The sequence below is a fragment of the Dermochelys coriacea genome, chromosome 4 (assembly GCF_009764565.3).
Source record: "Dermochelys coriacea isolate rDerCor1 chromosome 4, rDerCor1.pri.v4, whole genome shotgun sequence".
NCBI lineage: Eukaryota > Metazoa > Chordata > Testudines > Dermochelyidae > Dermochelys > Dermochelys coriacea.
Genome location: NC_050071.1, coordinates 2,833,649 through 2,856,159, shown reverse-complemented (window position 1 = coordinate 2,856,159; position 22,511 = coordinate 2,833,649). Strand labels below are relative to the sequence as shown.

At 43.9% G+C, this 22,511-nt stretch overlaps 1 protein-coding gene across 2 annotated transcripts; it reads right to left on the bottom strand.

Annotated features, from left to right (window-relative positions):
• Positions 1–238: 238 nt before the first annotated feature.
• REST (RE1 silencing transcription factor) lies at positions 239–21,096 on the bottom strand. Of its 2 annotated transcripts, none has more exons than XM_038399706.2 (4): positions 20,947–21,096; positions 18,184–19,094; positions 10,124–10,207; positions 239–5,744 (listed from the first exon to the last, which is right to left on the bottom strand). In XM_038399706.2, exons 2-4 carry the CDS (start codon positions 19,082–19,084, stop codon positions 4,060–4,062), a joined length of 2,670 nt encoding a protein of 889 aa, XP_038255634.1. In that variant the 5' UTR covers positions 19,085–19,094; positions 20,947–21,096; the 3' UTR covers positions 239–4,059. The 2 variants fall into 2 exon arrangements, with proteins under 2 accessions (XP_038255634.1, XP_043369779.1); XM_043513844.1 differs by lacking the exon at positions 20,947–21,096 and adding an exon at positions 20,515–20,538.
• Positions 21,097–22,511: the final 1,415 nt, after the last annotated feature.

Genomic DNA, 22,511 nt, shown 5'->3' with positions numbered 1-22,511 from the left:
CAGCCCAGTCAGCACAAAGCTGCGGCCCATGTGACATCCTCGGGGCCACACAGGCAGAATATATATTGCGTGGATGCGGCCCACACAACAGAGCTGCATATGTGGCCCACAATGGTCCCATATAATGAAGATGGCTTCCATATGAATGTTGCTAACTAATGCAAGGGGTTACTTACAGACAGTTTTCATAGACCGTGAGATTGTTTACTAGCCATTAATAAAAGGTATAGGTAAGCCACAAGTTTAATAAAGTTTTATTTAATCATGACTATGCTTAGGAAAATACACTCCTAAAGGTTAATATAATGCAATTTAGTTTAACTTTACACTACATTTTGGACAAAAGACTTGTACATAGTTTAGGTAAAACAGGACTTGTGATCTGGTTTGTTTTATATCTATTACAAATGTATAAAAGGTTGTCATGCACTACAGTAGATAAACAGCATGAAAAAAAATTACCTTTGGTTTAATTCAGAAAATACAAGTATTGCACTGTAAAAGCTTCAAACATGGTGCAACAAAACATTATAAAAATGTTTCAGTGCCAGCTTACAAAAGTTTGTTAGCTAGTGTAATTTTAGAAAAAAGCATATGTACATGTGAAACAATTCCATTAGCTACCTGGATTCAGTTAATATTGTATGTAAATCAGGTATCTACACCACCAAGGTTCAAGAGGTGTCTTGAATTTGGTTTAACACTTATTAGCTACATTATTACTCTGTTGAAATCAACAACGTTATTGGATGCTAACTGACCTGTCAGTTTATCAAAATTCAGAAATAGTAACTACGTTACCATGGATTACAAGTTCCTGGTTATCCACTTTTTAGGTCATTTCTTGTGATGGTCACTTTTTGAGTGTACATTTACATATATGTGAAAGCCACAAACACCATGTTACTCAGTATGGATTGGCAGTGTGGGCTAGCATTACATGGAAGCCTACAGTAATCCCTCCAGGCACATCTTAAGGTGAGATATTGTTACAGGCTTTGTCACCCAGAAAAGCCCTATGAGAGGGAAGTACTGGCAACAAAGTATACCAAATAATTTAACGTTCTTGGAAAAGAAACACAATGTGGTACATATGTTTAAAGAGAGAGTTGAAAAATACATATTTTAGAACACAAGGTAGGTTAACCTAAGTTTTACACCCTATTTCAAATATTCATTAGCCACGTCTAAGCATAGTGTTAGAGATGAGTGACATATTACATCTTTTGCTGCTTTAGGTTCATACTTCCAAATTCCTAGCTTTAGCTCTATTAAAAGCAAATCAGAAAAATGGAAATTCCAACATGGTTTCATTCTCGTATCTAAAGTATTTCAAGGCAAAAAGATCACATCTCTTGTATATTTTTAAGTAGGAAGAATCCACATTTTATTTTTGTTCATACTTAACACATTAATTTTCACTTTCAAATCTTGTGATAAGGAATATTGCCTAATATAGGCATTATTCTTTTCATGGAGTCCCTGTGAGCATAAAGTAAAAAGCATTCAGCCCTTTTCCCAGCAGCGTACAGTATTTACTTGGAGAAATGTAAGTCTGCTTTGATTTAATGGCAGGTTGTTAAAATTTAATTCATCTCACTGCCATATTTTAACTTCCAGCTCAAAAACCAGGCTTGTCCAAAAACTTTATCTGAATATAATTAAAGTTCTTGAAATCTCTTGCAAGATGGTAATTGCTCTTTTAAAAAATATGAAGGTATCCATAAAACCTCTACATGTCACTGGAATTCCCAGCCTCTGTTCAAATCTCTTACACAAGATGGTAACATTTTATATATAAAAAGATAACACACTATTAACAAGAAAAGCTATAGCTAAGACTATCATAACTGGTTGTTTAGGAAGACAATTCAACTAGGTTTATTTTCTAAATGTTTTAACATAAATATAGTTGCAACTTGATCTTCAGTTGACAATGATTGTCACAGCCAAGGAAAGCACTGAACACTATCTAATCACACACAAACTCTCTATACATTATACAATTTATTTCTGTCTTGAGGGATCTCCCCCCACACACACAAATCTTTGGCCTTCCACTACCACTCCCCCCCCCATAAGCAGAAGCAGTGTACTGTCTTTGTTCTCTATTCATTCAAGTTATATTTATGCACAGATGTCCAGTTTCCAGAACTTATGTCTCTAGACAAAACAAGAAGTTATCAGAATAAATACAAACTCTGCTGTCCCCTGGGGGGGAGAATAGTAGGAGTTTATTTTTCTTTCTTAGCAGAGTTCATATTTAGAGGACTTGTCACAAAATGTCTTGGCAGATGAGTTCACCCACTGGGAGGGTTCTATTCTGCTGACATTTGCATCCACAACTACTGTTCCACAGAGGTCTGGCAAGCATTCAGGGCTGAAAAGCTAAGGAGGCTGCGCCCTATTCAAGAGACATAAATGTGGATTCCCCTGCTGCAGAGATGGTTGTTTTTTTTTGCCTATTTGTTTTTGCAACTGGTAGGCACACAGCTAGCACACATGCAGCCTTCCTAGCACTTGCAAGCCTCAGAAGATCATCTGTATTTTGTTCTGGATGGAGCCATGAATTCAAATATTACTTATGTCTTTCCTCACATATCAGCATGAGTTTATAGTATGGTCACCAATTTATTTTCTCTAACAGATCAAGGCTATTTTTTTAATTATTTAATTAAATCTTGAATGAATAAAGAACAGAAAATTCTACATCTTTCCTAATTCCAGGTTTGTTGCTTACCAGTCTTGGTGCATGCGATTTTGGATTTGGATGATCTACTCTTACATCAGTGCTACAATTAGTTTTAATCCTGTAGATTGAGAGTTGCCCCACTTTGAAGTGGAGAAGAAAAAAGAAAACAAGGTTTATAGAAATATGCAGTCTGTTTCCCTCTAGAATGAATATTCCACTTTATGGTGATCAGAAGTTATAAATTAATTAAAATGAATACACTAAGTATTACAAATATCAGAAGTAATATTTTCTTGACAAAATACAATGAAAATGCCATGAATATGGTTATTCAAAATGTTTTGAACCTACATCAGCATCTTTTGCCCAAAAAACTATACAATTTTAAAGCTACTTAAAAAATATAACCAAACACTCCATAATTTTACCAAATTCATGCACAACCAATAATACCCCACGAAAACAAGAAAAACTGTAGCAAAGAGTATCAAAGAAAACTGGCCCATGGTAAGCAACAAATCTGAAAATTTCAAAATAAAGAAAAAAATTACATGAACAAAACCAAACATGCATATATAATGTACATATACTGTACAAATGCTATTCCTAAAGGATTAAACTGCATAGGTAAAAATCAAAAATATAATGTGCAATATTTTAAGCCCTTAAAGCACAGTCAAAAGTAAAGAATAAAAAAAACCATAACACTTGCTCCCCTCATAACTATGCTAATTACAACTACAGTTTCAATTAATATATTTACCAAGATCTGCAATCGAAAGTTGGAAATACTACTTCCAAATTTTGGCTTTCTGCTCATGATTAGGGGATTTGAAATGTATATTCAAAATTACAATGATCTCAAATCATTATGTTTATCTCTAGACAAATTTGATTTGTTTTACAAAGTGCTCTTTTTATGAAACAGAAGCCATCTTCCTTGTAGAAAAATCAATTAGTAGTTGATATGAAGATATGCTAAGATAATCGAACGAAAACTTAATTTGAGGAAAAACTGACAGCTAAGAACAAAAAGGTTCTTATGGTTCAAAATGCATCTGAATTATGCAGGAGTAGCTATAGTCTGTTTACTAAACCTCAATTTATAAAATAATTGTGCATAAACGAACAGACTAGAGGCTTACGCTGATTTAATAGGATACAGCCTCACATACCCTACCTACGTGCCTTCTTTAATCAAGAGATACAATTAATGAATTCAACATTACACAAGTATTTTCAACTTTAAAAAAAATAAACTAGACACTAATTAAAGCAAACCATGCTTTAAAAAGACTACAACTGTACATAAACTGTGTAAGATGTTACAGACAAAAGGATAAACTTGCCATCAAACTGCAATTTGGTTATTCCTGCCCCTTTGTTGCCTTCTCAAGATAATACACGTTCACTAAGTGGCGATTGAGGTGCTTACTGTATTCGCCTTCTTTTTTAAATGAGCGGTCACAAAAAATACACACATAGTTCTCCTTTGTAACCTTTGCCTCTGCGGCTTCCTGTGATGCTTTGCTACTTGTTTCCTCTGGCACAGATCGAGCACCATTTAACCCGGAATCATCACTTCCTTCTGACATGTTGTCACTTATATCACTGCCATCATGACTGTGGATGCCTTCATCCTCATCAATTTCCTGAGATTCGTTCACTGCCATGTTATCTGCAGATGACAAAGCCAGAGCTTCTTTAGGGTCTTGCTCACATTTTTCTGGTGGCTGTGGAGCTGGTTCTTCAGCTGGTAAGTCTGTTTTGGACAGATCTACTGGATCTGGATTAGTCACAGTTTCTGTCTCACAAGTTTGCACCAGCTCTGGCTGATGCGCCAAATCTGGTAATGCATCCTTTGGCACATCTAGGTTTTGTTGAGAGGATGATGTGCTAGGAGACTCCTCAGAGCAAGTGACCTGATCTTTATCTGGCTGTTCTTCAACTTCTTTCTGACAAACAGTTTCTTTATTCTCCTCCTCTGAAGTGGGCATTTCTTGGTCTTTTACCTCTGGGTCTACATTTTCATCCCGAAGCTGTGGGGGAAGTTGTCCCTGGCCCTGCACACACTCTCCATCAGTAGTCTGGCTTTCCCCATCAGGAATCTGGCTGTCAGTGTTCATTAACAGTGGACTAACAACAGGATCTGGCTCCTTCTGCTCGTCATTCCCATTACTGTCAGACTTCCCCTTTTTGTCCTGCTCTAGGAGAGAAGACTTTTCAGGGATTACCTCACCTTGGATCTTTTCCTGATCAAGTTTATTGCTTTTCTTACTATGCTTATTCTTCAAAGCTTTCTTTTTTCTGTTTTTCTTAAGGCAAGAGTTCAGTTTTTTAGGCACCTCCAATTTGACTTCACTCTTTTGAGCTTCCTGACAGTTTCTGGATTTATTTTCCACTTTCTTTTTCTTTTTTGCTATTGCTTGTGTGTCATTTTCAAGATCTTGCTTTGAGGAAACTAACGCAGCCTCTACTTTTCTTTTAGTCTTCTTTCTTTTACTTGATTTCTCTTTACTTTTGTCAATTTTAATATCTACCTCCTTGTTTTCAGAAGCTGATTTACGACTCCTGGTTGTCACCTGGCCTACACAAACGCTGCTGGCTGGTTTCTTTTCTTTTGATAAGCTCTCTTTTTTCTCCACTTTTACAGCTCCCTCATTTTTCTTTTCAGATGAATCTCCTTTCATTTGCTCTTTCTCCATCTTGTCATTCACGCTTTCAGAAAAGTCAGTTTCACTCTTTTTAGTCCGTAGTTTCACTTTGGAAACATCCATTGTGATATCCGAACAATCAGGATGTCTGGATTTGATGTGATACTGCAGGTTACATTTCTTGGATGCAGCATAATCACAGACAGGACAAAGGAACTGGCGTGGGTTGACATGGAGTTCTACATGCTTTTTGAAGTTACTTCGGTCAGCTGTTTTGTAGTCACAGTGAGGGCAAGTCAGAGGCTTGGGCCCATTGTGAACCTGCCTTGCATGACGAGTTACTTCATGCTGGTTTGAGGCCACATAGCTGCACTGATCACATTTAAATGGCTTCTCACCTGAGGAAGGAGTGGGGAATTATGATTAATAAACATAGAAGAAACAATTACTCAACATTATATAGGTACATACATGATTTTTTTTTTTAAATTGTCCATGCTCCTTTGTTAAAAGTACATCAACTTAAGAAATCCAAAATCATAATTTTATAGTCACAAACATGTTCACAAAGACACCAACAACACCACAAAGAAAAGAGAAGGGAAAACAAAACAACCAAACAAGCAGTAACTACATCACACTCTGTCTATGAATACATACCGGAATAGATCATTCTATAGTAATATTAGCAAATGGAATCCATACCCAACTGGTCCATTGAATGCATTGTAGAAAAATGGAAATTAACAGGTGATGAATAATCGTCTTACACAAATATTTCCAAAAAAGTCCAACTTTACAAAGGGTTAATATACTTTCTATTTGCACTGAAAATGAAATGGATGAAAATTGATTCTTACACATGGCAAGCAAAGCAATAAAGCACACTTTAAAAATAGAATTTTCTGGAAAAAATGTACACCATTCAGATGATCATTACCCCTATTAATTCAATTCTCTGAATTTTTACTTTAAATATTAAAATATTACTTTGCATTAAATATAATGTGCAAATCCTATTTGGTTTAGCATTTGCATGTTAGTTTTAAAAACAGAAGACCAATTCCATTGAGCACATCTCTCTCATATCATTAATGAAGTCCTAGGGCACCTGCATTTTTGCAGCATTTCTTGACAAGGGTATTACAAAACATATTGTCTAGTGTACGAGTTTACTGCAGAACTACTTTGGTTTATTTCACATAAATGCAAACAAAAAATTTTTAGTGTAACAAGACAAGTTCAACAGTTTTGAAAAATCTGCAAAAAAACCCCCAAAACAGTAATAATTAGGTAAGCTGCCATCCAGTCCTAGTGTCTTGTTGTTTAATTCAACAGTTTGCCCTAGCACCTTCTCTTTAGACACCTTAACCCCTGGCAGTACCTCTTTTTATTAACTGACAAAATGTAGGTCTCTCTCAAAGATCTTCTATGTTGAGAATGCAAAGAAGTCATTTAGCTTCTTTAATGTCCTAATTCTCCTTAATTGTTCCATTTATCTCTAGTAATCCAGCAGACCCATGGCATTCTTCAGGGTATGTCTATACTGCAATTAAATCCAACAGCTGGCCTGTGTCACCTGACTTGGGCTTGTGGGGCTCGGGCAGAGAGGCTGTTTAACTGCAGTTCAGATGTTGGGGCCTGCGCTGAAGCCCGTGCTCTAGGACCCCATGAGGTGGGAAGGATCCCAGATCTCAAACTCCAGCTTGAGCCTGAACAGCTACACTGCAATTAAGCAGCCCCTTAGCCCGAGCCCATGTCAGCCACATGGGCCAGCTGTGAGTGTTTAATTGCATTGTAGATGTCAGAGGGCTCCTGCTTCCGATATACTTAAACAATTTTCTTGTTTGTTTTTGTATCTTTGGCTATTTGTTTTTCAAATGCCCATTTAGCCCTCTAATTTCCATCTTAAATTTAACTTGTCCTAATTCAAATTTCACTCTATTGGCTTCACACGGGCTACATTTCAGTTTTTTGAAGGGTATCTGTTTGGCTTTAATAACTTCTGGTCCTTTGCTATTTAATTCCGCAGGAGTTTTGTTTTAGCTTTTGCTTTCCCCTTTCTTTGTTTGTTTAGAACTCTGCATGTTTTCTGTGTCACTGTTAGGATATAATTAAGTTGTCTCCCTTGCTGAGGCTAAGGATTTTAATTTCCTCACTTCTGACTTTAGAATATTTTTAATATTGTTTATATCACTATAGCACCTTAGAACAAACACCAAGCACAGACCAGAACTGCACTGCTGCTTGTTGTTGTTTTTTAAATGATCTTCCTCTTTCTTTCTTTTTTAGTTCCCCCTCTAATCCTCCTTTCTCAAGTTTAACATCACAGTCCTAGTGTTTGGTATGGTACAATCCTTTCCCTGAGGAGCCTGAACTTAATTACACGATTATCACCAATAATTAGTGGATCAACTATATTTTACTGTATTTTACTTAGGACTAGGTGAAGAGCACCACTTCCTTTGTGTGTTCGAGAATTATCTGTTCCAACTGCTTCAGGTGCTCAGAAATTGCTTCTTTAAACCATGTCAAGACATGGTATTAACAGGAGTGTTGAATGTAAGACACATTGCCCTGTTCCACTCGGTACTGGCGAGGCCTCAGCTGAAGTACTGTAACCAATTTGGGGGTCACACTTCAGGAACGATGGGGGAAAATTACAGAGAGTCCAGAGGAGAGCAACAAAAATGATGAACTATTTAGAAAACCTGACCTCTGAGAAAAGGCTAAAAAACTGGGCATGTTTAGTCTTGAGAAAAGATGACTGAGGGAGGAATCTGGTAATAGCCTTCCAATGTATTCAGAGCTGTTCTAAAAAGGACGGTGTTCTCTACGCTCACTGAATGTAAGAAAAGTAATAATGGGCTTAATCTGCAAGGAGGAAGATTCAGATTAGATATTAGGAAAAACTTTCTAACTATAACTATATTTAAACTCTGGAATAGGCTTCAAAGATAGAATCCCAGTCATTGGAGGTTTTTAAGAACAGGTTGGACAAACACCTGTCAAGAGATGGGCTAGGGTTACTTGGTCCTGCCTCAGCGGGCGACAGGCTGGACTAGATGACCTATCAAGGTCCCCTCCAGCCCTACATTTCTAGGATTCTATGACATACAACCACTTATATGAAAATAGTTACATATGCTATTGCTGCTTTATTAGACTTAGTTGTCTTTCATCTCTTTCAACATTGCACACACAATATTTTGTTCCTGGTCTGGAGATCGGTAACATAATCTGACTACTATATTTATAGGTTTCAGAGTAGCAGCCGTGTTAGTCTGTATTCGCAAAAAGAAAAGGAGTACTTGTGGCACCTTAGAGACTAACTAATTTATCTGAGCATAAGCTTTCGTGAGAAGTGAGCTGTAGATCATGAAAGCTTATGCTCAAATAAATTTGTTAGTCTCTAAGGCGCCAAAAGTCCTCCTTTTCTTTTTACTATATTTATATTCTTCTGATTTAGGATTTGAATCCTGCCCTCATTACCTCGGCAAGAGTCACAATTAAGGCAATAGGTATAGTGTAGGTTGAAGTTCACATTGAGGTTTACCTAGAGCTACAAATGAGTTGTTCTTGTGACTATCACCTCAATACAACAGCAGCTGTACAATAGTAAATGCTGCCATTTCATAAACAAGATTTGTAAAAGAGAGACCAAACGCAGTTATAATAGGTTACTGAGAACACAAACATGACTTTACCAACAGTGAAATAAATGACAGTGACAATTACCATCTTGGCCTTAAATCCTAGGGAATATGACTGTGTAAACATTTTCTGCAAATTTTTTTTTTTGGTGATACTGTTCATAAAAGCTAAATAAGACATTTTCTTACATTGTGGACATAACCGTGACAGATTTTTATTTAATTACCAAGCATAAATTAACTATTCTCTCTGAATTGCTGAAACAGATATATATTAGATATTACAGGCTAGATCCTCACCTGGTGTGCATTGTCACAGCTTCACTGACTTCAACTGAGCTATGACAATTTACACGAGTTGAGGATCTGTTCCTACACTCTTCCCCTATTGCGCCTGAACCTATATCATGGCTTAAAAAGCACAAAGGAATGAAGGTTCTCTACCAAGCCTTGGAATGTACCTTGGATAGCAATGGGAAAATATTTATTCCTTCCTTACGACTTTTAATAGTAATACTTTGCACTTTTATAGCCCCTTTCATCTAAGGATCTCAACTACTTTTCAAATAACGAAGTAAACTTGACATCATCACTTTTAAGCTTGCCGTCTTCATGTAAACCAACAATGGTAGTAAGCAGCAGTGCAGTCTCTTCTTTTCAAACAACATGCATTTACTAATGCAAAAATTAGCATGGCCTTCTTTTTCCTGTCCCAGAGATTTTACCTACTTTTTCAAAATCTATCCAAATCTTCACAATCTAACCCAAAACATTTTTTTATAGGACACAATATTAACACTTTTGCATGTCACTTTATACATAGTAAAGAGAGTGAAGTAAGAACAGGCAGCATTTGAGTAAAACAGCTTAATTTGACAATCTGATTCTAATGGTCCATCCCAAGTAGGAAATCACTAGGATACCAGATATCCTGTTCTTTAATCAACAGTGCCTGTTTGAATTGCATAAGATTAAAAATGTCCTCTTAAAAAGCTAGATCGTTTTCATTATGATCATTTAAGCTCGGACAACACTAAAGAAATTTAATAAATATTTTCTGTGGAATAAACCAAAAAGTCATTAGCTTATTTCTGGGTTACTGTGATTACTGCCTTTTTACCAACCTGAATGAGTTCGCATGTGCCTGGTTAAATGAGTCTTCTGAGAACTTGAATAGGGACACATAGCACATTGATAGGGACGCTCTCCTGTAAAAACAAACAGTGAGTTCAAATAAAAACAAAACATGGTAAATTCAAATAAAAGCCCCACACTTCCCGAGTGATGCAGCAATGCCAACAAAAGCCGCAGTGTAGGAACAGCTATGCTGATGGAAGAGGGAGTCTGTTGACATTGCTAACTTCGTTCAGTGAGGTGGTGTTCCTGGACTGACGGAAAAACTCCTTCTGTTGGCGTAGGTTACATGTATACTATAGGACTACGTGGTATAGTCTCTAGTGCAGATGCATCCTGGGTGTCCCCTGATAGACAAGCCACTGGCTTTTTCATTTTTAGGTTAACCTACTTTCAAGATAAACAAACATAAAATGCATTCGCTATTCTGGATTAACTTCATTTGTAGATAAACCCTAGCACCAGGAAAGTCCTTAGTGAAGACAAGGCTGTTTTAGTATTAACACGTGTTAAGCAGGTCAAGGTAAATCCTAGGCTCCCAACTGGTGTTTACTTGGACCTGGAAAACACATGAAAGTTACCCGCTTCCTTGTCTTCACTAGGATTTTAAGAACACACCTTTTTCCTAGTGTGGACACATCCAACAGTGATAGAGACAGGTCTAGGGATAGGGCCAAGATTGTTTGGGAATTTCTGTGGCTTAGTCTATGCTACAGACTTATGTCAGCAAATCTATGTCACCTGAGTGTGTGGAAAATCCACCCCCCTGAGCGACGCAGTTAAGCCGACCGAATTCCTGGTGTAGACAGAGCTATGTCGATGGAAGGGCTTCTCGCATCAGCATAGGTACTGCCTCTCAGGGAAGAGAATAACTACGCCCATCGGCGTAGGTAGCGTCTTCACTAAGCACTGCAGCGCTGTACCTGGAGACAAGCCCTTTAACTAAGCTTCTTCCTCCCACCAATCCAATTCCTCCCATCAATCCAATTATACAATCATTGTTAATTAGATCAGCAACTAAAAGAAAAATTCCACCCTAAAACATTTTAATCCCCCTCCTAAAAAAAGTTCATTCTCCCCTACTTAAAACAGTGTGGGAGATTTATGCCAGACACACAAAATTAAATTAAGGGAGGAATGGGTCTACTGTTGTAAAGCAGTAGTTTTGTTTTTAAATGCCTCCTCCAAGCAGATGAGACTTTCTTTACAATCTGAAACTACATGAGCAAAGGTCCTGGTCTGTTTTAGTTTGTCATTGCTTGTTACCAGTGCTTTTCATTTCATAGTCTTGATTGAATGACAAATCTTAAAATTCAGAAATATTACACTTTTAGATAACTTTAAAGGGGGTGCAGCAATTTAAATAATTGATTTAACTTACTGATTCCCTTGAGACTCACAGGCAAATGCAGGAACACTGAGAACCCAGGTACGGATGTTGGGTTTTGCTGTAAATACATGCATACTTGGGCTAGGCTATCCTCAGATGCTCAGACCCTGGTGCCAATCACTGTGCAACAAAGGCATACCCTTTGTTTCTGTATAAAACAGTGAAAGGTACTACAGACTTTCAACATATTAGCAAAGTAATGGTGAACTCTCTTATGGACACACACCAAAATTTTAAAAAACAGTAGCCTAAAAAGGTAGGCACCTACGGGTGGAATTTTCAAAAGCACCTTAAGTGATGCAGAGTTTGTCTGCACAGCTCCACAGTACTGCAGGGTACACTCTTTAGGGGTATTAACTGCAGAGCCCTGTAATGCAGCAGTTTTCAAACTGTGGGTCAGGACCCCAAAGTGGATCACAACTCCGTTGTAATGGGGCCACCAAGGCTAGCGTTAGACTTGCCGAAGCCCATGCCTGAGCCCCACCATCCGGGGCTAAAGCCGATGCCCAAGGGCTTCAGGCCTGGGCACAGGGCTCAGGTTACAAGATCCCTGCCTGGGGCCGATGCCCTTGGGCTTCAGCTTTGACCTCCCAGCCTGGGGCAGCGGGGCTCGGGCAGGTTTAGGCTTCAGTCCACCTTCTTGGGGATGTGTAGGAATTTTTGTTATCAAAAGGGGGTTGCAGTGCAATGAAGTTTGAGAACCCCTGTGTAACATGTTGTGCTCTGTTTGTAGACCTTGCTGGTGCACTCTATACCTGGGGTATAGGCTAAAGCCCGAGTGCCGCTTTCACTCTGTAGTGCTTTCACTCCTCCAGTGCTTTCCCACACTTACCCCGTGTGCCCAGAAGGACAGACACTCTCCCACAGAGCTGCTCAGCTTACCACAGCTGAACCAAGGGATATGACCGCAGAAGTCTAAGAGCACAGCACCAGAGCGGACATGGTAACTCAGGTAGGGCTTTGCCATGTGGCTGCTCACTCTTGAACTAAGCTAACCCGGGTGCCCACTCCAAAATTAACTCTGCAGTGAAGACATACACATTGACTTCAATCTGAAAACCTGAGCGACATAACGCCTGATCAAAGCATTTCAGCTCTCTTGAAGTGTGGAGGTTCAACACATGAGAAGGCAGTCGTGATTGCAAATATAGCACAGTCTATTTATGTATCAATTTTGTGTCTGATTTTGTGTTGTTCTTACAATAAGGATGATTATCAGTCCTTGAACTTATCTTTTTCATCATATAGGAGCATTTTAAGTGTGAAACTAATTAGTAGAAAAAAATCGATATGCAAAATCTGTAATTCTAATAACAATTAGGAAACTGATTTAAGAAAGAACATCCACTTCAGCAATTTCAGACTATTAAATGGAAAATAAACAATTAGCAACATCAAAATAAAATATTTAATGTAGAAAATGTAATTATTATTGTAAAAGCTACATAAGAGAGCTTCAATTAGAGCAGAGGTGGGCAAACTTTTTGGCCTGAGGGCCACATCGGGTACAGAAACTGTATGGAGGGCCGGGTAGGGAAGACTGGGGGAGGCTATGCCTCCCCAAACAGCGAGGCGTGGCCTGGCCCCTGCCCCCATTCCAGCCCCCTGGAACTCCCACCCCCATCCAACCCCCCCTGCTCTCTGCCCCCTGACCATCCCCCCCCGGACGCCCATCCATTATTCAATCCCCCCTGCTCCCCACCCCCTGCCTACCCCGGAACCCCCGCCCCATCCAATCTCCCCTGCTCCCCACCTCCTGACTGCCCCCCTGGGGCCTCCTCGCCCCCTATCCAATCCTCCCTGCCCCATGTTACCTGTGGGGTAGGGGAAAGGGGGGCTCAGTCCTTTCCCTGTGAATTTCCCCTGCTTATTTGGCTGCTCTCCCTGGCAGTTGGGCAGGGCACACTCCCTTTCTGGGCTTGGCTGCTGGGGATAGGGGCGAAGAATGCTGGACATGGAGGGGGGCCCTGGTTTGCTCTGCCTCTGTCCCCGGCAGCAGGGCCCAGGCTCCTTGATTGCCCCCCTCCCCCCCCCGCAACTCTCCCTGCTCCTTGCCTCCCCCTGACCGTGCCACCCTGGACCACCAGGTCTGGCAAAGCTATAGCCATGCTGCCCGGCCAGAGCTGCAGCCACCCCACCCAGGCACTGGGGGAACTGTGACTGCGAGGGCAGGGCGGCAGGGAGGGAGGGGAGAAGAAGAGAAGGGGCCAAGGGTTGGGCTCCGCCCCACTCACCCGTCTGCCGGGGAGTTGGGCTGGCTCCTCTGCAAGCCTGTCCTGACCCCCCTCCCTGGCAGGAGCTCGGGGGCCAGAGGGAAGGGTCCTCCGGGCCGGATGTGGCCCGTAGGCCGTAGTTTGCCCCCTTCTGAATTAGAGTGTTACCATAACAATAGTGAGTTTAACAGACGGGCAGCAATCTAAAGACATGGAGACTGTAACAAATCAGAGTTTCAAACAAAAGGCAAAATAGTTGTGTAGCAATCAGCATGGATTGTTTAGCCTGACTGGCAACAAACCCAAAACTAACTACTTCAATTCCACTTCCTTCCATCTCACATGCATACCCCTCATTTCCAATAAAATAGATGAGGAGTACCCGTGGCACCTTAGAGACTAACAAATTTATTAGAGCATAAGCTTTCGTGAGCTACAGCTCACTTCATCGGATGCATCCGATGAAGTGAGCTGTAGCTCATGAAAGCTTATGCTCTAATAAATTTGTTAGTCTCTAAGGTGCCACGGGTACTCCTTTTCTTTGTGCGAATACAGACTAACACGGCTGCTACTCTGAAATAAAATAGATATATCTCAAATCAGAAGCAACTACCTAGGCTGGATGTTTCATAAGGCACTGTAAATACAAAGTTCAGTGTTAACCAGTAATAAGGACATTTCCAAGTAAAGAACCATACGTACAGACTGCCACAGTTACTCAAAAAAACCAAAAAAAACCCCTCTCTACTTGATTTATTTGATTTTTTTTAAAAAATAGCTTCCCTGTTTAATTTATTGGTGAACTAGCAGCAAACATTTGTCAATACAAAACATTTAATGAAATCATAAATGCAGCACACTATTTTACAGAGATCCAAACACTGGCAAACCAGCCCTTGTACCACAGCATGAAAAATGATCAAGGCTCATTTCTTCTTTTGCTCATTTATTCCCCTCTGAAACATTATAACTGATGTTACTGTGTACTATTGCCCACCCCAAATGGAGTGATCAACTAAATGCTGTCTTGAAAGGCTCTTGCTTTTGGGTTAGATCCTACGCAATGCTGAGCACCCTTATCTCAATGAGAGCTTTTGCGAGTTTATCAGAGTGATAAACTGACTCAGCTGACTGCAGCATCCAAACAAAAGTGGGGAAACTTTAAAGAGCCACCATTAACCAGAAATCAAGACAATTTAAAAAAAAAAAATTAAAAGTAGTTTCAGGGAATTCCACTTGATCTTTAGCCCCACTATTTTAGTGATTTTACAATCACAGTTTATAATTTCTAAAAAGTTTTCCCTCTCCTAGTGATCGCTGAAAGATTCACACCAACAAAAGCAGAAACTGACTAACTACAGGGAAAACTGTGAAACTGACCATACACAAAGTGCTGTCAAATGCAGAAAATAAACTGAAAGACAGGAACATATTGTTTTTTTCCTAATTTCTTTCAGTTACAACCATCTTAGGTATGCAGTAGTGTTGTAGCCATGTTGGTCCCAGGATATTAGAGAGACAAGGTGGGGAGGTAGTATGTTTTATTGGACCAACTCCTGTTGGTGAGAGAGCATGAAAGCTTGTCTCTCTCACCAACAGAAGTTGGTCCAATAAAAGATATTATTAGTTCACTCACCCTGTCTCTCTAATAATCTTAGGTGTGATTTTAAAAACAGTAATTAAAGTATTTTCAGACAGAAGTACGATTTTTTTTTTTTAAACTGACTGTGTCCTCTAAACAAGACCCAAGATATTTGGCAGATATGAGTACATTTTAACATAGACAAGAAACTAAGGGCACAGACTAATGCAGGCTGGCACTGTACAAGTTTCTCTATGTAGCTTCACCACTGCACCTCAGTCCTGACCTGCAAATCTCATGACTCCAGTCCTGGACTTCTAAACAGAGATTTCAAACTGTGAAGGACTGTGCAGGAGATTAAGATTAAGTCACTAAAACCATTTTACTTGAGTTAGAAACACAAGGAGAAATTCTCTGTGCACTTTGTTCAGCTAGCACAGCCCACGCAGTAGGAAGAACCAGGTCAGAAGGAGAGGGGCCAGCCCAGGCCAACTGGAAGAGGCGATGATTGAGTCTCTCTCCCTGAGGTAATCTCCACTGGCTAAATTTAAAGCTGCCCCCAGGAGGAGTGACCACATTGCCAACTAACCCAGCCACATGTGAATCCCCTTCTGTGCCACAGAAGCAGAGAAAGAATTTGATCCCATTATCCCAGGAGTGAATCTGGTCAAACAAACACCAATTGTGATTAAACATAAAACTGGTGGCACTGGCAGCCATTTTGCTAAGAAGTAATAGCACTTGTGACATTGACAGCATAGGAGCCCTACGTAAGAGATTTGGAAACTGGTTGCTCATGCTTAAAAATATCTTGTTAAAATAGCAAAATATTTAGACCAAGTTCTGTCCTGCCCTACTCCTGGAGCCACTTCACAGAAATTCCTGAGACCGCACTTGGTGCAAGGCAAAATGAGGCCCTAATTTTTTTCTTCAGGCTGTTAGTAGCAGATTGGAAACTGGTTCAAAATCTCCTACATGGGACTCCTGTGTGCTAACAAATGATGTACCTATTTCTCTTGGATACTGCAGCGATGGGGACCTAGAAACATCTGAGCCCCAGATACATGTCATAGCTTCAGTAGGCCCAGCTCACTGTACATACGAGGGACTCCTGGCAGCCCTCCATTCCCCCCTCAAGCTCCCTGTGGGCCACTCTCCCATCTATTTTAGAGACTCTCTGCAACACACTTGCTCCCTGCCTCATGCCATAGCTCTGTGTCCCCCTCATACTATACCATTCTTCCACCCCATCATAGGTTTTGTGTGATTCCCCTGTTCCCCACCCCCAAGCCAGGATTCTGTGTATACCCCCTGTTCCGTCCATACTAGTGTTCCCCACCCGCCCCTGCCATGGCTCTGTGCCTTCCCTCGCATCTTACTTCTCTTCTTTCTGTTGGGAGGTAAGAAAGTCAGGGTGTCAACATGCTGAAGTCTATTGGGAGAATGGGCAAAGGGATGAAAACGGGGTATTCTTATGTCAGAAGGTGTTAACTCTGGGTTTCTCAAACTGGGAGTCATGACCCCTCAGAGGGTCACAAGGTTATTACATGGGGAGTCGCAAGCTGTCAGCCCCCACCCCAAACATTGCTTCACCTCCAGCATTTATAATAGTGTTAAATATTTTGAAAAGTGTTTTTAATTTATAATGGGAGTTACACTCAGAGGCTTGCAGTGTGAAAGGCGTCACCAATATAAAAGGTTTCAGAGTAGCAGCCGTGTTAGTCTGTATTCGCAAAAAGAAAAGGAGTACTTGTGGCACCTTAGAGACTAACAAATTTATTAGAGCATAAGCTTTCGTGTGCATCCGATGAAGTGAGCTGTAGCTCACGAAAGCTTATGCTCTAATAAATTTGTTAGTCTCTAAGGTGCCACAAGTACTCCTTTTCTTTTTACCAATATAAAAGTTTGAGAACAAGTGTTAACTGGTATTAACCAGTACCTTGAGCTACAGACAATTGCAACGGTACTTGAAGCTGTGGCACCGCTAAACAGACAGCAGGGCTTTGGTGTGTCCCCAATTTTCCCCCTATGGTTTGCCAATTTTCCCCAAAATCAATAGGATTCTGCCCATTGATTCCAAGAACACTCCCTGAAATTCTGGAATTAACTGAATATGGGATTCAAAAGTTATTGCATTACATCCAAACAGAGAAATGCCATCAAGTTGATGGAAAGTTGCACAAGCTTGGCCAATTAAGATTCATGTAGTTATAGTGGATACTGCTCTTAACCTCTCAGCAGGTTGGTAGTTGCTCAAGGTTTGCAGGTAGGGGAGTTTCCTTTCTCTCTCTCTCTCTCTCTCACACAGAGAGAGAGAGAGAGAGAGAGAGAGAGAATGAGAATTCCTTGTTTTCTATTATTGCAATTTAATCTGAAAAAGATCAAGTTTTGGCTCAGCCTTAGGGTAAAATCTTCAAAGGTGCCTGAGTCGCATAGGCCCTTTGAAAACTTTACCCATAGTCTGATATCAATTTTATTTTGTTTTTTAAGTCAGCTGGCCTTCACTTTGCAGGTCCAGAAATTCTAAAGGTAATGAACCATTTTTAAATATATATTCATGTTCTGTTCAGGATAATGTGTTTTCTAGACTGCTGAGCTGAGCAAATACTCTTAATCTCTCCTTGGACCCATGACACTGGATGTGTTTTCTCAGTCCTTCAAGACTACAAAGTGCAGTTCATAACAAATAAAAGCTTCCATGTAGTCGGAAGCTATCCTGGTAATATTATAGGAGTACAACAGTCAAACAGAGAGCCTTATCAGGGTGGAGCAAATCTTGCAAATACAAGAATTTCACTTAGATATACTTAGTACAGTTCCCCCCCATCATCAATATTCCTACTCAAATACAGATGAAAGACTTACCTGTATGAGTTCGAATATGTTGAATATAATTGTTCTTCCTGTCTGAAAAATAGGAGCACTGGGAGCATGTGTACACCTTTCTAGGAAAATGATTTCTTAGATGTTTCTTCCAATGATATTCACTGACTGTAGTATAAGTGCATATGGTGCACTTATAGACTCTCTCATTTTCTCCTGCTTTGTTGTGGTGTTTCAAGTGAGCCAGATAGTGATCATATCTGTTAGTGTTATAGCCACAACGATCACAACGAATAGGCCCCTTAGAGAAATCTGCCTCTTCTGTGGTGCAAGAATCAGATTCTTTGACCTGGACTTGCTTCTCTGCATTTTCTTCTACAATGAATTTTTTGGCACTGTGAACCCTAATGTGATGCACAAACTCTTCCTCACACTCTGCTTCATACTGGCATGGCTTGCAACGAAATGGCTTGCTCTTCAAGCTTTTACATTTGTCCTCCGCACTCTCCGAAGTATCTGGTACTTCCAATGGGAGGTCCTTGTCCAGATTGCAAGTCTCAGGAGTGGGGCAAACTGCTGGACCCTGGGTTTCCACACTAGGAATTTCAAGAGACCCTAATTCCATGTTTTCAGGTTCATCAGGATCACTGTCTGCTCCCTGTGTATCTTCTATACCCTCTCCATCACTGTCTGAAAAGTTGTTGTCACCTACAGTTGTCAGTTCAGCCATTTGCCTCTCTTCTCCAACCAGGTAATCACAGCAGCTGCCATTAACTTCTCCTGTCAAGGCCACATTTGCCAACATAATAAGCTGAGGGGCTGCCAGCTCAGCTTTGGAAAGGTCATGCAAGTCATACATGTCATTAGACAAAGCCATACTGATGTTAGCATTGCCAGCAAATAGGCTGTTCCCACCAGACTGCCCCAGCACCTGAGTTGCCATAACAGCAGTTCTGTCCAAAAAACAAAAACAAAGAGCACCAGTAAAAATCTAAATTACAAATATAAAACATCCATTTTGTAATACCCAAAACTAAGAGTGTACTTCAGAAACCTATCCAAGCCTGAAAATCTATCCAAGCCTGTCAATTATTATTATTAAATACAAATAGAACAAAAACAGAAAGATTTGGTGAGTTCTCTCTTCCTTAGATCAGATAAATATTTTATTTTATTAACTGAGCAAATACTCATTCATTTTTCTTTAAAATTCTTTTTACTCTTTGCTCACAAGTATGAGCTCACCCTCTGAAAAATCTGCCTTAAATTTTATCTTTATCATTTTTTTTTTTTAAAAAAAAGTCTACTTTAACTATAATCTAAAACAAATTCTTGATTGCTTTACGCTATCATGAGACACATTAGCTTTATAAAACATTACTCACTGTCCAACTAAATTTAGAATATGTCTAAAGATATGTTTCTGAATCCCTTCCCCTGCCCCCTTCTCATTCAAAGCTGGAAGTGGCGTATTCCCATGCTTTACAGGCTACCCTCTTTGCAAAGAGACTCATTTTGCATCCGCTTTCCCCAAAAAAATGGAAAAGCTCTTTCTTTCTGAACTTTAGAAGAGTTATGTGAAGTTTGGGGGAAATTGGGAGAGAGCTCTCTTTCTGGTTTCACTTCTCCCCTGAATCCAAAAGCTTGGGCGACTGCAGAGGCCACGCTGCGCCTCCATTACCTATGCAGCCATGTCTTAGGCTCCGGGAGACTGTGATAATTGGTCAATTTAATTGACTTTGGCGTGGGCTCATCACAACTTCCAGATGACTAGAGCTCTTGACAAGTTAATCAGTTCTGTTAATTTCTTCAAGGCCTCTGCAATCAACAACAATTGCTGGGAGAGAAGGAGTGTGATTTTTTTGGCTGGGTGAAAGACCCAGAGAGAGGAGCCCAGAAGTTGCGTTCACCATATTAAAAAGCAACCCCCGCCACCAACTCTCCCGCATTAGGACGGAGGGCTCCTGCCGGGGGGCCAGACGTCAAAAGCTGCCTTTTCAAAGCAACAAACGCCTTTATTTTCGGGGCTGGGCGCAGCCTGCTCAAGCTGCGCGGGGTTTGCCCCACGACCAAGCGGGCCGCGGCTTCGAGGGGCAACGCGCGGCCCCCCCCGTGACACACCCCGGCCGCGGCACGCCGGCCCCGCTCGCTCGCTCGCTCGCTCGGGGCCGGGGCCGGGGCCGGGGCCGGGCCCGGCCGCGCCGCCAGGCCCCGCACGCAGGGCCGGGCCGGGGGCCGCCCGCCGCCAGATTCCTGCGTGTGGCGGGGCCAGCGGCACCGGCGGCGGCGGCTGCATTCCAGGCATTCGGCCATTTTCTCCGAGACCCGACACAAAGCCGCCGCCCCGCTCGCCCCCGCCGCGGCCCCGCTCACCCCGCAGCCTCGGCCGCCGCCGCCCCGCCCCGGCCCGGCCCGGCCCGGCCCGGCAGCGAGCAACTTCCCCCGCGCCCAGCGCCGCGCTGCTTCCCCTGCAGGCCGCCGCCGCCCGCCGGCCCCCGCCGCCCCCGCGCCCCGGCCCAAGGTCGCGCCCCCCCCCCGGAGACCCAGGCCCAGCGCCGGGCAGGAAGCCGCTGTCCAGCCTCCCGGGCCGCGAGGCCTCGCGCTCCCCCTTCCGGCCCCCCCCCCACGCCCGCCGCCCGCGCGCCGCTTCAGGACCAGCGGCCCGAGCAGCTCCGCGGGCGCAGCGCGAGCCAGGCCCCGGCCCCTTAGCCTTGGTGCTGATCCCCCGCCCCGGCCGGGCCTGGCCGCCCCCGCCGCGCTGCAGATCAGCCCTGGACAGCGCCTCTGGCTCCCCGGGCCACTCACCGGCGCCGCCGGGCCGCCGCCCGCCCGGGCTTGGCCCTGCTCCCGAGGGCTGGGGGCCGGGCTCAGGGCGCGGGGCGGCCGCGAGTCTCCGGCGGGCGGCGGGAGGCGCCGCACATTCCAGCACACCCCGCCCGCAGCGCCGCCCCGCCCCGCCCGCGGGCCCCTGCCCCCGCCCCGCCCCGCCCCGCCCGCGGCCCCTGCCCCCGCCCCCGCCCCGCGCGCCACCGCCCCGCCCCCGGGGGTGGCCGGGGCATCCGGGCGGCGGGTCTTCGGGCAGCGGGCGGGGGGCGGGGCGATGTGGGGGTGAGGGATGGCAGGGCGGGAGTGGGGTGATGGGGACCTGCAGGGTGAGGCGGGGCGATATGGGGGTGAGGGATGGCAGGGCGGGAGTGGGGTGAGAGGGACCTGCAGGGTGAGGCGGGGCGATATGGGGGTGAGGGATGGCAGGGCGGGAGTGGGGTGAGAGGGACCTGCAGGGTGAGGCGGGGCGATATGGGGGTGAGGGATGGCAGGGCGGTATTGGGGTGAGAGGGACCTGCAGGGTGAGGCGGGGCGATGTGGGGGTGAGGGATGGCAGGGCGGGAGTGGGGGTGAGAGGGACCTGCAGGGTGAGGCGGGGCGATGTGGGGTTGACGGATGGCACTGTGGGATTGGGGTGATAGTGACCTGCAGGGTGCAATGGGGCAATGTGGGGGTGACGGATCGCAGGACGGGAGTGGGGGTGATAGGAACCTGCAGGGTGACGCGGGGCGATATGGGGGTGAGGGATGGCAGGGTGGGATTGCGGTGATAGGGACCTCCAGGGTGAGGCGGGGCGATGGATGGGGGTGACGGATGGCAGGGTGGGAGCGGGGGTGATAGTGACCTGCAGGGTGAGGCGGGGCGATATGGGGGTGAGGGATGGCAGGGTGGGAGTGGGGTGATGGGGACCTGCAGGGTGAGGCGGGGCGATATGGGGGTGACGGATGGCAGGGTGGGAGTGGGGTGATAGGGACCTGCAGGGTGAGGCGGGGCGATGTGGGGTTGACGGATGGCACTGTGGGATTGGGGTGATAGGGACCTGCAGGGTGAGGCGGGGCGATGTGGGGGTGAGGGATGGCAGAACGGGAGTGGGGGTGATAGGAACCTTCAGGGTGAGGCGGGGCGATATGGGGGTGAGGGATGGCAGGGCGGGATTGGGGTGATGGGGACCTGCAGGGTGAGGCGGGGCGATGTGGGGGTGATGGATGGCAGGGTGGGAGTGGGGGTGGTAGGGACCTGCAGGGTGAGGCGGGGCGATGGATGGGGGTTATGGATGGCAGGGTGGGAGCGGGGGTGGTAGGGACCTGCAGGGTGAGGCGGGGCGATGTGGGGGTGACGGATGGCAGGGCGGGATTGGGGTGATAGGGACTTCAGGGTGAGGCGGGGCGATGTGGGGGTGATGGATGACAGGGTGGGAGCGGGGGTGGTAGGGACCTGCAGGGTGAGGCGGGGCGATGTCCGGGTGATGGATGGCAGGGTGGGAATGGGGGTGATAGGGACCTGCAGGGTGACTCGGGGCGATGTGGGGTTGACGGATGGCACTG

Bases quoted from the DNA above. Each gene is read 5' to 3' on its own strand.
- REST (XM_038399706.2), bottom strand. From the start codon at position 19,084: ATGGCAACTCAGGTGCTGGGGCAGTCTGGTGGGAACAGCCTATTTGCT. The intron at 10,208-18,183 runs GTAAGTCTTTCA...TTGTTTTTACAG, and splicing joins ACATATTCGAACTCATACAG to GAGAGCGTCCCTATCAATGT. The intron at 5,745-10,123 runs GTTGGTAAAAAG...CTCCTTCCTCAG, and splicing joins GCACATGCGAACTCATTCAG to GTGAGAAGCCATTTAAATGT.